This window comes from Zonotrichia leucophrys, chromosome 23, assembly GCF_028769735.1.
Source record: "Zonotrichia leucophrys gambelii isolate GWCS_2022_RI chromosome 23, RI_Zleu_2.0, whole genome shotgun sequence".
NCBI lineage: Eukaryota > Metazoa > Chordata > Aves > Passeriformes > Passerellidae > Zonotrichia > Zonotrichia leucophrys.
In genome coordinates, this window is record NC_088192.1 from 4,796,212 (window position 1) to 4,811,025 (window position 14,814).

Here is a 14,814-nt window from a genome sequence, read left to right on the forward strand (position 1 = left end):
GTTTACTTGAAACAAAGTTACTTCTCTGTGAATGGATTGCTACACACGTACCATTTTCTCCCAACTCTTCCTGCAACTTTAGTTATCCCACTTAGTACAAAAGGTCATTTATTTCATGCAAATCTAAAAAATAGTTCTATACAGGCCTGCCTACTCAAGAGTGCAGCTTTACTTTGGAAGAAAATGAAGCTTAAAACCAGATAGTGAGGTTGATATGTTTTGTTTTCATTAACAGTTACTGAGCAAGAAAGTGAGACTGAGTAGTTTATTTGATGTTGTTGCAGACCATAATTGTATGGATTTGGATTATGTTGACCAAAAAATACAGTCTTCACGCTGATTTACACCATGATCAGTATTGGCCATGCACATTCAACAACAGCACCAGCTTAGTCATCTTTAAGCTGCTTGATCTTATGCTTATGGCGCTCGATTTCTTTCTGCAGACGCTCAATCTCTTTCTGGTGGTGGTGAATCTCTTCCTCGTGGTGTTTCCGTAAGGCAGAGAGCTGCTCCCGCTCCTTTTCCCTGCAAGAGAGGAGGGCAGGACGTGCAGCCCCACAGCCCAGAGGCGGCCGGGCCGTGCCCCGGGCCCGCGGGGAGCGGCTCCGCAGGCCGGGCCCCTCACCTGAAGTACCGCTCCTCCTCGGCCGCCTGCTTCTTCCCGAAGGCACCGCCGGCCTCGCGGATGGAGCCGCCGCCACCGCCGCCCTTCCCGGCGCCTTTTCCCAGCTCGCCCAGCTGCGGGAGAGACGGCGGTGAGCGCGGGAGGACAGGCAGAGGGACAGAGCGACAGAATGACGGAGGGGCAAAGGGACAGAGGGGAGAACGGACAAAGGGAGGGACAGCCGGAGGACAAAAGGGGCACTGTCGGAACACGCACCTGGTCCGCGCCCGATCCCGAGCTCCAGCGCTGCTGCTGCGCCAGCAGAGCCCCTCGCAGGCCGCCCCGCGCCGCCGCCACCGCCACGGCCGCCATCGCCGCCTGCCCTTGGAGCGCCGGACGGGCCGCCGGGCGGGCCCGCCCCACCGCGCCTGCGCAGCCGCGGCCCCGCCCCTCCTCCCGCCCTCAGGGCCCGGCGGTGGGGCGGCCTCTGTGACGTCACAAGGCCGAGCCCCGTGCCCGCGCGCGCGCCGCTTGGGGGCGGGGCCTGTCGCTGCGGCGCGCGCCGCGGTCACGTGTGGTGACGGCGCGGTCACGTGTGGGCGGCGATGGCGGCGGCGGGGCCCGGCGCGGGCGCGGCCGAGGACGCGTTCCTGACCTTCTACAACGAGGTGCGCTACGGCCCGTGCCCCGGGAATTGCGCCCGGGAGGGGCCGGGCCGCGCCGGGCTCGGGGGCCGCCGGCGGGCGGGACGGGCCCAGCCGCTATGGGGGCGGGTGCCGGTGGGTTGGCGCTCGGTCCGGCCCTCCCTCAGCCCCGGGGCCCTCGGTGCGCTCGCGGTCCCGCTCGGCCTCGCTGTGGGCGAGCTGTCACCGGCAGGGCCTGGGTCCCCTCCCTCTACCGGGCCCGCTGCTCCGGGCACGGCCTGAACGCGCTCCTGAGGGGCATGGGGAGAGGGAACGCACGGCTGTGGAGAAATTCTATTGTGTTAACAGAACTGTTCTGCAGTATCTTTTATAGGTAAAACGTGATGTTAAAAACACTGTTGGGCTGTAGGAAATGCAAAAAGTATGCACGTTTGTTTAAATAAAGGTGAACGTTAAATATAAATACATGGTTTGGTCGGTGCGGTACAGTGAAGGGTAAAAACTGAACGAAATAACGTGTGGTTATTAAAAGCGGGCTTGTGTGTTTGCATTAGTCACTTAACGTGTTTAAAGGGCTGCACTGCCAACAAGGGGTTAAAAGCAAGAACGCCGTGGTTTCCAAGGAATCACAGAACTGCTGGAGGTGCACGGGGAGGAGGGAAGCTGTGGAGAAGGCCGTGGAAGGAACAAACAGAACTGTTCTGCAGCACGTTTTATAGATAAAATGTGATGTTGAAAATACTGTTGGGCTGTTGAAAAGGCAAAAAAAATGTGCTGCTAGTGCTAATATGTGCTGTTAGTGCCTGAAAAAATAACTACAGGTTGGGGTAAGCAAGGGGCATTATGAATTGTAGTACAGGACAAGGATGACTGTATACAAACAGCATGAATGAACAGGTATGGATTTTGTGATGGTCAGTTGATACAGGTGTCTCTGTTCTTCAGGTAAAGCAAATTGAAAAACGAGATTCTGTTTTAACATCAAAAAACCAAATTGACCGGCTGACCCGACCTGGATCTTCATATTTCAACTTGAACCCTTTTGAGGTTAGTTTGAACATTCTGAATTGATGGATGAGCTTTTTTTCCTGAGTGTTTATTCCAGTAAAAGACAACATAAGGAAAGAAGACATTTCCCTGGGTACAGATTAGTGTGCAGAAGGTTTGCAGAGGACAGCAGGATGGTGTTTGTGTCTTTCTCAGTGTTTGATGGCAGGACAAACTCTGTTGTCACATTTCCCTCGTGCAGCAGCACTGGAAAATCTGGCTGGGTACTTTCTGAACAGGAAGGGAGCAGCTGGAGGTGGCATTTTGGCAGGTTCTGGTCATTGCTGTCTTAATTCAGCATTTAGAGTTGGGTGTTTTATTTTGGGTGTTCATCCCACTGAACTTGGGTAGTGGATAGAGTAAGAAAAGGTCTCAGTGGTCACACCAGTGAGGAACCATTGGGTGATGGACAATCCCCTTGCACTTTATAGGGTTTGATTCCAGTTACAATCAATTATAAAGTCTTAGTAAGCAGGAAAGCCTGAGGAAGGCAGTAAATAAACAATAACAAATAATATTATATTTATCTGGATTTGGCTTTCCCTGGGTGTGTTCCTTCCTGGTTCATCCTCACTGCCTTTTTCAAGCCTCAGGTGCTTTTGTAGTCTCAGTTCAGCCAGATGAGTCAGCACATTCACTTTGACAATGTTCAGTTTTGTACAGGTCTTAATACTTAAAAAGTAAATTAAGAAAGCTGTTTCAGGGTAGACTGTAGCTTTCCTGTGGGAGAATGGTTTTTATTTACAGATTCTTTGAGTCAGACCAGCATCTGCTCACTTGTTGCTTAAATCTTATGTTCAGTAAATTAATTCACAAAAGAGTTCCTAAACTCTGCCACACCTGTAAAGATCAATAAACAAGTGGTGTCACTCATGGAAACCAAACAGTAAAACTCTAGTGTCTTCTTTCAAAATGATAAAATTAATACATTTTTATTTAAAAGTGTGTTTCCTATCCAGCATTCTGAGTGGCCTGGCATTGTCCCCAAGCCACCACACACTTTTGTTTCTGTCAGACTGAGCATTGCTACAGGACTGGTTGGAGGTTCAGACCCATTTATGGATCATGGCTGTCTACACAAGACCTTGGCATAGCCAGAGGAATCTAGCACTGCTAAAAGTAGTGTCACAAATGTCAGAAAGATTGTGAAATGTTTCTGTTTTACTGGGTGAAAATTCATGTCGTGGGGTGAGCTCTCTGGTGTGTGTCTGTGTGCCAGTGAACCAAGTGGCACAGAATCACAGAATGGGCTGGCTTGAAAGGATCATTGGGTGCAAACCCTGACCCTGCACAGACACCCCAACAACCCCACCCTGGGCTGGAAGGGACCCCAAGGATGATCCAGTCCCACCCCAAACCCTGCCCAGACCCCCCAACAGCCCCACCCTGGCCATCCCTGCAGTGCTGCCCAAATTTCTGCCCCATCCTTCATCTCCCCCATCCCTCACTCTCACACAACCATGGAATGTGCTGAGCTGGAAGGGACCCACAGGGATGATCAATCCCAAAGCCAAACCCTGCCCAGAGCCCCCAGCAAGCCCAGCCTGGGCATCCCTGGAGCTGTGGCAGCCTCGGGGCCGTGCCCATTGCCTGGGCAGTGCCAGCACCCTCTGGGGGAGGAATATTTCCCTAACCTCCAACTTAAACCTCCCCTGACTCAGTTTCATGCAGTTTCTTCATGTCCCTGGCCATGAGAGTGAAGAGCTCAGTGCCAGCCCCTGAGCTCCCTTGGAAGGATGGTTGGGTGTAATGAGTTCTCCCCTCAGCCTCCTCTTCCTCAGGCTGAGCAAACCAAGTGACTTCAGCCACTCCTCATGAGAGTGTTAGAGCTTGCTGACAAGAACCTGAAACATGGAGAGCAGCATCAAACTTGCTCTGCTTTCATGGTCTCTTTTAGGTGCTGCAGATGGATCCTGAAGCCACAGATGAGGAGATAAAGAAAAGATTCCGACAGGTATTCACTCAGCTTTTGCACTCAGAGTTCAGGGAGGGGAAGTAGAAATGCTGTAGAGTTTGTGCACAAGAAAAATGGTAGTAAAGCTGTCTCTGGGTAGAGGGGTGTCTATTTTTGGCAGAAATTCATAGAGCAATGCTTGTATCAACAAGGGGAGAGCTGCAGCAGTGTCCCTGGTCCAGGCATGCTGGGCTGCTTTGCCTGTGCCATGTGTGATCAGCCTCTTGAGCTTCAGTTCAAAAGGAAGATCAAAAAGTATTTTTCTCAGATATCTGGACTTGGATCCAGATTTTCTCTGAGGTTTAAGAATTTCCATGGTAATTTTCAGTGGCTTGGTTACCTGGGAAAGAGGCTGCCCTGCTTACAGGAAACATCACCCCAGCCTGCCTCTGACAGAGCTGCAGGAAAAGTTTTGAGTTTAATCAGTGCCTACAGCAAAGAAACAGTGTTTGCAGGCTGCAGCCTCCACCTGAATTGATGGTGTGAGTGTCTCTAGACAGGAAAATGCTGTGGGGGCAGAGGAACAGGATATGGGCTCCTCCTGTGTGTGGGAAGTGAGAGGGATAACTTTTGGGTCTATTGTTGGCTTCTCACTCCTACAAGACAATAAATAAAGTATGACATTCTCAGCTTTGGGCTGGTAGAACAGTACAGGGAGATGTTTTGAGTTCAGGGTAATGAAATGAAAAATGTGCATGGAATTGTGCATTGAAGAAATCAAACACCCAAGTGCAGAAATCAAACACCCAAGTGCAGAATGTGGAACAGTCAACAAAGGGGACAAAAGGCACTGGCTAAACTGTTCAGGACTAAAGGCAAACCTTTTCACAAACTGGCAGCTGTACAGTTCCAAAAGTGGTTATTTTGTATTCTTTAACACTAAAGCAGTTTCAGTTGCTGCTCTGTACAGCAATGGCAAAAATAAAAGGTCTATAAAAAAATTCAAAAGAGGCCATATGGAAAGTTTTAAATAACTTTCTGAAAGGGGAATGTGGAGGATGTGGTTTCCAGCCCAGTTAGAGTTCCCCTCAGGATTGTAGTGATCTATCTCCTGTCTCTGCCAGGTAGAAGTTTTCTTAATTTTCAGTAAAGCAGCCTAAGGAAAAATGACAACTCTTAAATAGTTTGGTATTTGGACAGCCTTGGGCATGCTGGAGAACTTCTTGAGAGACTTTGGTTGAGGATAATCTTTTTAGGTTTTTTTCTTGTCAAGACCAAGGATAAAATCTTTGATGACCAAGGGGTTCATATCAGCTGAGGAGTGTTAAATTGTTCCTCTCATCACAAGGGCAGCTCTTCTTGGACAGCCTGTTTGTTACAAGGATTGTTTGTTCTTTCAGCTTGTACTGGCACACACTTCTGCATGTTGTCAGCTGGTTTGTCCATGTACAAATGAATGTGATCTCTTTGGATTCTTTCTATTTCCCTTTCTCAAAAATCTCTGAAATACTCTTCATGTTTTACCATGCTCTTGATAGCAAAATCCTTTTTCTTGCAGCTGTCAATATTGGTGCACCCAGACAAAAACCAAGATGATGCAGATAGAGCCCAGAAGGCATTTGAAGGTAATACTCTGCTCTGGGTTAGCAGTGGCAGCTTTTGTGGTGCTAAAAATTCATTAGTGTGGAGGGGACAGAAGGGCTGCAGAGATGCTTTAGCTGTGGCAGCAGCAGCTGTGGGAGGTGGTGGCATTTCAGCAGGTGGCACTAGGTGGCATCAATGCCATTGTCATGTCACCACAAGGACAGACATCTTTAGGAGGGTGTGGGATTGTTGAAGAAAAACTGTTTAATATTGCTTTAGATTTTATTCAAAGACCATAGGACAGAAGTAGAGGGATGGTTTTAGGTGTGTGCTGTGCAGGCAGGAAATCACAGTGAGGTGTTCATGCCCATAAATACAGCTGGGAGGAATGATGCTTTCACCTGCTCCCCCCAGAAGGTACCAGACAGTTCCTGTACCCCAAAACTCATTCAATTAATCATGTTATCACTTTCCTAGATGTATTTAATATGAAAAAAAAATAAAACCAACTAAAACAGACTGCAAAACAAATGACCTCCACAAATTCTAGAAGCAAAATTAGTAATGCCAACAAGTGGCAGTCTTGTGATGCCTTGTGAACATGACTGCTGGTGCTATTAATATTGATGGTTTTTGTTTAGCTGTAGATAAAGCTTACAAGCTGCTGCTAGATCAGGAGCAAAAGAAGAGAGCCTTGGATGTGATACAGGCTGGAAAGGAATATGTGGAACACACTGTGAGTATTCTGTGGGAGCATCCAGAGTTGGGGGTGAGAGGTAATCAATCATTCATATTCAATCATTCATATTTTGCTTTTTGCTACACTTGCTTCATGTTTAGGTGACTAAGCTGAGCAAACCTCATAATGGCACTGTGCAGGTGGGCTCCAAGCTCTTCACAGCAGTGTCCAGGACTGCTGTTGAGCTCAGTGCAAGATAATTCAGTGAAATTCAGTACTTGAAATAATCAGGTCAGACCACGTGATCTGACCTAAATATTTTTTTCCAAGTCTATGAATGAATGATGCAGTTCAGATATGTGTGGGTGGAAGAGAATAGGTGGTGACAGCAGGAGACTGGGAACTTTGGGGGATATTGACCTATAAGATAAGAAAAGGAGCTTGCATTGCATTGGCCAAGAAGTTAGAGTGATGTGGGTGGATTAAAACACAGAAAGCTTGAGGAAGCAAATGATATGGGAGAGCTCAGATACTCTTAACACAAGGAACACTTGAGGGTCTGTTTGTTGTTGGTCACTTGAATATCATGAAGCAAAATAAACTTAGTGCTGGTTTGGATGGTGTATATTGAATAAGAATATATTCAAGATACATTCAATATCAAGAAACCAAAAGGGATTATGTTGGAGGAATATTATCCAACATAGTATTTTAAATTACTACAGTTCATGTGATAGTAATCTGTATGGGTTTGGGCCTAGGAGAGTTTGGTGTGAAACAAAATATCAGTGAAAAACAGAGTACTTTCTGTACATTGGAATAGAAATCCAGAACCACTTGGATAAAATTATGTAAGCCCTATACAATTTTTAAGGCTCTTATTTTTGTTCTTAATCATTAGGTGAAAGAAAAAAAGAAGCAGCTGAAGAAGGATGGAAAACCTCCCACTGTAGAGGAGGACGATCCTGAAGTTGTAAGTCATGCTGTGTTCAGAGAAACTGGAGAGTACAAAATGTGTTTTGAGGAATTAAGTTTGAAAGCCAGTACAGAAGTATTCATTAGAATGGCTGTGTTGTAAATGCTGTAAACCCTTACATTTAGAGAAGAACAAATTCTGCTAGGCACTGTAGAGTATCATGTGTCAGGTGATACCTGTGTGCTGTGGAAAATAGCTTCACTGTAGTGTAAAGAGTAAATATATTGTGAGATTATATAGATCAAAATACCCTGTTCTTTTCTCAAAACAAGTTTTCATTGCTTGTGCATTATGCACTTTTTTTTAAATTGAATTTCTTGTTGTCTTCTGATGCTGGAACCGTGGCATTCCTGCTGCTGGCAGAGGCACATGAAGCACTCACTGCAGAGTGGCTAAAATGAGCCTGTGACTTTTTAATGAGAGCAGTTTCATGTGTTTCATTCATGTAGCACTGAGGAACAGATGTGAAACCCCTTGAATTAAAAATGGCATGGCATCACTTAGTTCTTCTCAGCTGGATTTTAGCCTGGAGAAGCCCAGCCATGAGAGGCTGTAACAATGATAGGTGATCACCAAACATTGACTTCAATGGTCTCATTGCCCTTTTTTTCCTAGAAAGGGATTTCTTCCTGTTGATATCACCACAGTAACCCCATAACCATCCTATTTTTCATTTTTCAGAAGTCTCTTGCTCTTCTTTAGTAATGAAGATTGGTTTAAGCATACTGATTTCCTACTGGGAAGCCAATGCTAGATTTTTACAACACATCAAGAAGATCTGCTGGAAAATTACTCTCTAAAACAGTGACCATTTTGCCCTTTTTTGTCAAATGTAACAATGCAAGACTTAACTCAAAAATAAGAGAATTTGAAGTGAACAGTTCTGTTTAGGCACAGCTTCATGAATACAAATTAAAATGAGACTAATATGAGGTTAATATGCAATTGTTTCCTGGTGGCAGGACCAGAATTTAGTCAGCAGTGGTTTATACATTTCTGTGTGCTGCTGCTGTTGTCAGGGCAGGACAGGGGTTATGTGGGCACACCTGTGGTTTGCTTTCTTTTTAGCTTCACACACTTGTATGTAAACCAGACTTTAACTGTGTTCACAGGAATTATTTTAAGACTGGATTTGTGTTTTACAGTTCAAACAAGCTGTGTACAAACAGACAATGAAGCTCTTTGCTGAACTGGAAATTAAGAGGAAAGAAAGAGAAGCAAAAGAAATGCATGAAAGGTATGAATGACATTCCACTTGTGCAGTTCAGGCTCTTCTTCCACCTCATGCTTCCTCAGAGAAGATATGGCATCAGAGAGTTTTGGAATAGCCTAAATTGGAATGAACCTCTGGAGATCATCTGGTCTGACCTCCTGCTGAAAGCAGGACCTTGGATTAGATTAACAAGGGTCCTGTCAAGCTGGTTGCCAATAATGGATTCTGCCACATCTCTGGTAGCCTGTGGGTTTGTAGAGCCTTGTGCTTGAGGAAAACACACAGGAAATTTGCCCTCCTGCTGAAGATGTCAATTTATTTTATGTGGTTGTATTCTCTTATGTGCACACATGGAAGCCAGCCACAACAGTGAAATGGTGACACAATTCTGCATGCTGTTAGCTTGCAGAGGATTGATTTTTAATTTTATTTAAATGCCAGAAATACCCTGTGGCATGTGTGATGCTGAACTAATTTGGGTGATTTGATCACGTGCTCACTGTGAGCACACTTCCTGCAGCAGGGTTCTGTGCTGGTCACTGAGGTGGGAGATGGCTGCAGGATGTTGCTTTTGTTTACAGGAGAAAAGTAGGAGGTTAAAAATTTAATTTGTACTTTGCATGCTGAAGTGCTTATTAACTTCTCAGAACGTGTACCCTCAACAGTTTTAGAGACTTACCACTAGAGTGGTGTCCAGCTTCTTGGATGAAGAAGTGCAGCTTGTTTTGCTGAACAAGAGAAGCCAACCCCTTAATTATCAGTTGTCAATTGTCATCTTGCTATCAGTGAGGCCAAACCATCTCCTCTGCTCACTGCTCTTCCAAATTTGAAACCAAACTGTATTTGCTGTGCTATCTTGGGTGTGCATATTTATCTCTTCTGTAATCTGCCAAAAAATTAGAGGAGCTTTCCAAGATGATTTGACAATATTACCTTGCTTTCTAAAGTGGATGCTTGTGGGTTCATAACTTTTGTGCTTTCCCTTCCAGGAAGAGGCAGAGGGAAGAGGAAATTGAAGCACAGGAGAAAGCCAAACGAGAACGAGAATGGCAGAAGAACTTTGAGGTATTCAGCACTTCAGCTTACAGAACAGGCCCCAGCAATTCCTGTCCTTGTTGCAGGGAGTGCCCCTAGAGAGATGAGAGACATTTTGTATACAAGTCTGTAAGAGAATTTCATAGATCTGCACCAGCCTGGGTTTGTTCATGTGTGTGGAGAAGAGTCCATCAGTAGGGCTTTGGTATCACCTATGCAGAAACAGGTCTGGTAAATTGAGATGTGCTATTTTTTCATCTCTGTCAGCAGTTCATTCTTATCTTTAGTTGTAAAATAGAATTGCTGCTTAGCCCAGGTCACTGGTGACCATTAAACCCTAATGTGGAAAGTGTTTGTGTGGACTGTTGTGGTACTTTCCAGTCTGGTTGCTCCAGCATCCAGATCCCTGCTAGTGCTGGGCCTCTCCCATGCTGCCAGGGGAAAGGGGGCAGGGAAGCAGAGAGCTGCTCATCTGCAGCTCTGCTATTGCAGAGGTGGGCCTGGAGTGGATGGATCACATGCTGTAAAGTAGATAATTCCTGGACTTGTTGTGTCCTGCTGTGAAATCTTCAGCCTGCAGAGATCATAGTTTAGCTTTGTGGGGAGATTTGGGGGTTTAGGACTTTTTTTGTGGGTTTTGTTTTTTTGATTTGGTTTCTGTTTTGTTTTTTTTCTCCTCCTCAGGAAAGGTTTCTGCTGCTTGGCAAGTAGGGCAGGGAGAGGAGAGAAGTGCAAATTTCTCATTGTATCAATGTGATGAGACTTTGAGCAAGAAGCATGAGAGAAGGCAGCAGTACATTTCCCTTCTCTGTTTGTCCTGTAGCACCAGGAGAGGGAGGAGTTAAGGCACAGAAAGGTTGGCAGATTAGGAACATCCATTTGAGAGATTTGTTTCCTTTGAGAATTCTGTAGAGAGTAAGAACTGCCCAGCCCAATCTGGTGGTTTGTGAAACAAGAATCCAGCACAGTGCTTATACAGGTGTGTGTCAGCTCACTTGTTGCTGCTCTGGCTCTTCCCAGTGTCTTTGTGTCCTGCCTGCCAGGGGCTGTGTGCTGGATCAGGGGAAAGTGCCACTGATCTCCTGAACTCTGTCCTGCCTGTGCTTTGGTTATTGCACTTGTTAACTCCCTTGTTCCTCCCTGCTGTTCCCAGGAAAGTCGGGATGGCCGTGTGGACAGCTGGAGGAATTTCCAGGCAAATACAAAGGGGAAGAAAGAAAAGAAAAACAGGACCTTCCTGAGACCTCCCAAAGTAAAAATGGAGCAGCGTGAATGATCCTGGAAGCACTGCCCAAGTGCAGCTCCTCAGCCCCTTCTCTGCTTTTAAGGACTCATTGGCACCTAGAGTAAGATTTGCTTTTTAGTAGAACTGTTTGTTTCCAGTACAATTAATTATCAGTCCAAGTATTTTTTGTACTCTGTCTGTTTGAATAGGGCCAGAGAATGAGCCCAGCCAGGGCCCTGCTCCACGTAGAACTCTTGGCTTAGGAGAGTCCCTGCCATTCCTGCTGTCCCGTGTGTCTGCTGCCCTGTAACTCAGTGTTTTGTACTTCACACAGACTGTGCTCTTTCACCACTTCTGTTTCTAGTTTGAGAGCTGAACAAAATATTGGAGATGCATCCAAACCCTTCCAGGCAGCATCTTTCTCAGCAGGTTCAGCTTGGGAAGGATCTGGAGTGACTCTGGGAAAATCCTTCCAGCACTGTGCAGTGCAGCTGGCCTGCAGTTCACTCCTGCAGCTCCTCACTGCATTGAGTGGTGCTTGGAAGGAACCTGCTCCCAAAATCTGATTTCCAGACTAAAATCCCAGCTCTCAGGCTTAGACTTCTGTTAATCTCAGACCAGCTGGTCACTTCCTATAAAGGAAAATAACTTCTCTTGATTAATAGTTAAGCTCTAATGGTCTGTATGTAAAATAAATTTTTACCCAAATTACCGTTTTTTTCCTTGGAATTATTAAAAAATGCAATAGCAAGAGTGTGAGTGGAGTGCTGTCAGTGCTGAGATGCTGCTGCTTTTCAGCATGAACCTGTTCTCCAGGCTCAGACTGTGGTGCCAGCTCTCTGCCTTTCCAGTTCTCCACATCCCTTTTAAGCTGCCCAAGCTGTTCCAAGTGCAGTGTCACCAGCCTGGAGGCAGAGGGGACATGAACTGTCCTCATTCTCTGGCTGTGCTCTGGCAGAGCCTGGCTGCCTTAATCCCAGCCTGGCTGGGACAGCCATAGTTCAGCTTGGCTGTTGGGCTGGGGAGTTGGGGTGTTTGCTGCAGCTCTGCAGTTGGGTGCCTGGGGAGCTCCAGGGCTTGCAGCCAGCCAGGGCTTTGTGCACTGATGGCTTGTGACTGTCTGGTCCTTCAGAACTGTTTTAAAAGCCTCACGTTTCCTTTCCTGCCCAAATAAGAGCCAGTTGTTACCAACAACATTTCTTTGTTAAACAACCCATGGGGGTGTAAAGGGAGCAGACAGAAAAACATGTGATTTCTTGTTCTAAGTGACTCAGGTGGATGTTGTGCCCATGACCTGAGCAATGGCAGTGCCACAGAGTATGTTGGGGGAGCCCCCATGTGGAATCTGGGCACAGCAGGAAGGAGTGGGTCCCCCATGTCCCTGACCACCCTTCCTTCCCAGGCTGAAGGAGCACAAGGACCAAGGGGGGCTTTTAGTACTGCAGAAGGGGAACAGGAATGAGCTGCCCCTGCCTGAAGTATTTCCTGGCTGATGTTTTCTGATTTGGGGATTCCCAGAGCAGAGCACTGCCCTTCCTGGTACTTTGCCTGATGAATCTCCACCCATGATGGAAGCCCTGGAACAAGTACTCCCTGTGCTGCCTCCTGACCCCGGGACCTGGAAGGAAATGAGGAGCCCAGAGGACAGATCTGCTGAGGGTGCTGGGACCACCTCTGCACCCCAGGGAGTGCCCCTGACCTGGAGCTGCTCGGGGCTGGGCTACCCCATCTCTGGCCTGTGTGCACCAGGTGCCACAGGAGTGTGACAGCCCCTCACCATCAAGTGTGTCACGTCTGCTGCCTGCCCAAGGAAGGACCACAGGAACTGTGTCAAGCCCCAGGGTGCAGCCAGGGCACGGCTAAGCAGGTCACAAGTGCCAAGAGGGAAGTGAGTCACTCACCTGGGAGCCAGCACCACGCCCTCTTTCCTGTCAGAGCCTCTTCCCAGACAGGAGCACACACACACACACACACACACACACACACACACACACACGGCTCAGCCCTGCTGGTCTCTCCCCTTGCAGCACAGTCCTGGTGGGCTGGGGTCTGTCTGTGACTGAGCTGGAGCAGGTGCTCTGTGCCCCCAAGGTAAGACTCTCCCTTCCCTTCTGCTTGCTCTCCCAGGCCTCCCTCCCCAAGCTCCACAAGCTCCTTCTGTGTCTGGGTAGCTCAGGACAGGGGCTGGCTCAGCGTCCCCCGTGGATCTGTGAGCTGTGGCACCACAGACAGTGCCAAGGGCTTTGAGACATCTTCATGCTCCCAGCAGGGTGTGGGGAGACTCCTTGTTCTGTGTGCCCAGCAAGCAGGGCTGGGGTGAGGAGGAGCACTGTGACAGTGAGTCAGGGATCTGCTGCTGCTGCTGCCTTTGGGGCTTGGGATGGGAGGGGGCTGCTCTCACCCAGGTCCCATTCCCCCCCTGAGTGACAACGACCCTGCCTTTGCTTGGTGAGGAGCCCTGCCTGGACCTTACTCCTGTGAGGAAGAGGAGGCAGTGCTGGAGCCTCTCAAGGAGGGCAGGTCCCTCACCCCACTTGTGCACAGCCCCTGCCCAGCCTGGGCAGGCAGATGGAACAGGAGGCAGTAGATGGGGCAGGAGGTGTCTGTGCAGTTGGGAGCAGCAGGATCACTGTCCCAGCTGTGGCAGGAGGTTGGGAGCAGCAGGATCACTGTCCCAGCTGTGGCAGGAGGTGTCTCTGCAGTTGGGAGCAGCAGGATCACTGTCCCAGCTGTGGCAGCTCAGGCAGGACGTGGCTTTTGTCCCCAGCAGAGCTGTGACAGCCTGGGGCTGTAGCTCACACATCCTGACACGGTGGCCATGAGCTCACCCCTCTGCCCCGTGCAGCCACAAGCTGCTGGAGGCTGCCCTGCTCCCAGCCTCACCCACTGCTGGGGACCTGCCCAGCTACCAGCAGGGACATTTCTCTGCCAGTCTGGGCAATCCCTGTGGCACAGCCTTGGCTGTCAGAGGGGACCCAGGGAGTGCCCCTGCCCAGGAGTGTCCCTGGCCCGTGGGTTGGTGTGTTTTCCTTTCCTGCTGAGCAAGCCCAGCTCGGGGGCACATTCCTGCAGGGTTGGTAAGGAGGTGGGGACAGGCTGTGCTCAGCCTGCAACAAGCAAAAGAAAATTCTGCAGAGTGTTCAGTGAGTAGTGGGAACTCATGGGAACTCACAGACAGTAACACAGCACCAGCTGAGAGTGTGCTGCAGCTCCAAAAGAATTTCATGCTTTTTCAAAGACCCATCCTGGTACTCAGGAATGTGTCCTGGGGGCTGGAACCAGCAGGGATCAAGCTCACCTGTGTGCTAGGGGCTGGTGCTGTCACGAGCTGCACGTTGGAGTTTCATCTTGTCCTTGTTTGCTGCTGTCACAGACCCATCAGCTGAAATGCTGCTCCTCCATTTGCACTCCTTGGAGAGCTCTGCTCTGCCTACGCAGTGTAGCTTGCTCTTGGGAAGAAATCTCTGGATATTTGCTTACAAAACCAAGAGTTTCTGATCCCTCTGAAATGTACATGTGGTTATCCAAAGTGAGTTATTGCTACCAGGCTGCATCTAAGAAGGAAACGACCTCAAGGGCATGTGCCAGAGGCAGGTGGGGCTTACAGGAGGCACTGGGCATCTGCCATGGCAGCATGAATGCTGCTGGGTGCCAGACCCAGGGGGAACAGCCACTGCTCACTGCTCAGCCTGTGTGAGGTTTTCCCCAGAGAGTGGAATTTGGAACAGCTGCTCTGGGATCCAGCACGTACAACAACCTGAAGGACGATCACTGCTCCTTAGCAGCATCTATGGGAATCAGAGGAAGAGAAGTTTATTTGTTTTCTATTAGGTTGCAAGTTGGCTTGGTGAAAGTAAAGGAATTTTCAAGATGGGTTTTTTCTCAACTCAGCCTTGCATAGCTGTCAGAG

General features: G+C 48.3%; 2 protein-coding genes across 2 annotated transcripts; one reads left to right on the forward strand and one right to left on the reverse strand.

Moving 5' to 3' along the window:
* Positions 1–251: 251 nt before the first annotated feature.
* ATP5IF1 (ATP synthase inhibitory factor subunit 1) lies at positions 252–1,043 on the reverse strand. The gene is made up of 3 exons (XM_064731664.1): positions 884–1,043; positions 629–741; positions 252–528 (listed from the first exon to the last, which is right to left on the reverse strand). The coding sequence occupies exons 1-3, from the start codon at positions 977–979 to the stop codon at positions 390–392; spliced, it is 348 nt and encodes a 115-aa protein (XP_064587734.1). The 5' UTR covers positions 980–1,043; the 3' UTR covers positions 252–389.
* Positions 1,044–1,125: 82 nt separating this feature from the next.
* DNAJC8 (DnaJ heat shock protein family (Hsp40) member C8) lies at positions 1,126–11,612 on the forward strand. The gene is made up of 9 exons (XM_064731663.1): positions 1,126–1,275; positions 2,197–2,298; positions 4,196–4,252; positions 5,751–5,817; positions 6,418–6,512; positions 7,357–7,428; positions 8,577–8,668; positions 9,634–9,709; positions 10,833–11,612. Exons 1-9 carry the CDS (start codon positions 1,213–1,215, stop codon positions 10,953–10,955), a joined length of 747 nt encoding a protein of 248 aa, XP_064587733.1. The 5' UTR covers positions 1,126–1,212; the 3' UTR covers positions 10,956–11,612.
* Positions 11,613–14,814: the final 3,202 nt, after the last annotated feature.

What these genes read in the sequence shown, in the direction of transcription:
- ATP5IF1 (XM_064731664.1), bottom strand. Translation starts at nt 979, where the DNA reads ATGGCGGCCGTGGCGGTGGCGGCGGCGCGGGGCGGCCTGCGAGGGGCT. An exon ending in CGGGATCGGGCGCGGACCAG is followed by an intron (nt 742 to 883) that starts GTGCGTGTTCCG and finishes TCTCTCCCGCAG; the next exon opens with CTGGGCGAGCTGGGAAAAGG. An exon ending in GAGGAGGAGCGGTACTTCAG is followed by an intron (nt 529 to 628) that starts GTGAGGGGCCCG and finishes CCTCTCTTGCAG; the next exon opens with GGAAAAGGAGCGGGAGCAGC.
- DNAJC8 (XM_064731663.1), top strand. Translation starts at nt 1,213, where the DNA reads ATGGCGGCGGCGGGGCCCGGCGCGGGCGCGGCCGAGGACGCGTTCCTG. An exon ending in TCCTGACCTTCTACAACGAG is followed by an intron (nt 1,276 to 2,196) that starts GTGCGCTACGGC and finishes TCTGTTCTTCAG; the next exon opens with GTAAAGCAAATTGAAAAACG. An exon ending in TAAAGAAAAGATTCCGACAG is followed by an intron (nt 4,253 to 5,750) that starts GTATTCACTCAG and finishes TTTTTCTTGCAG; the next exon opens with CTGTCAATATTGGTGCACCC.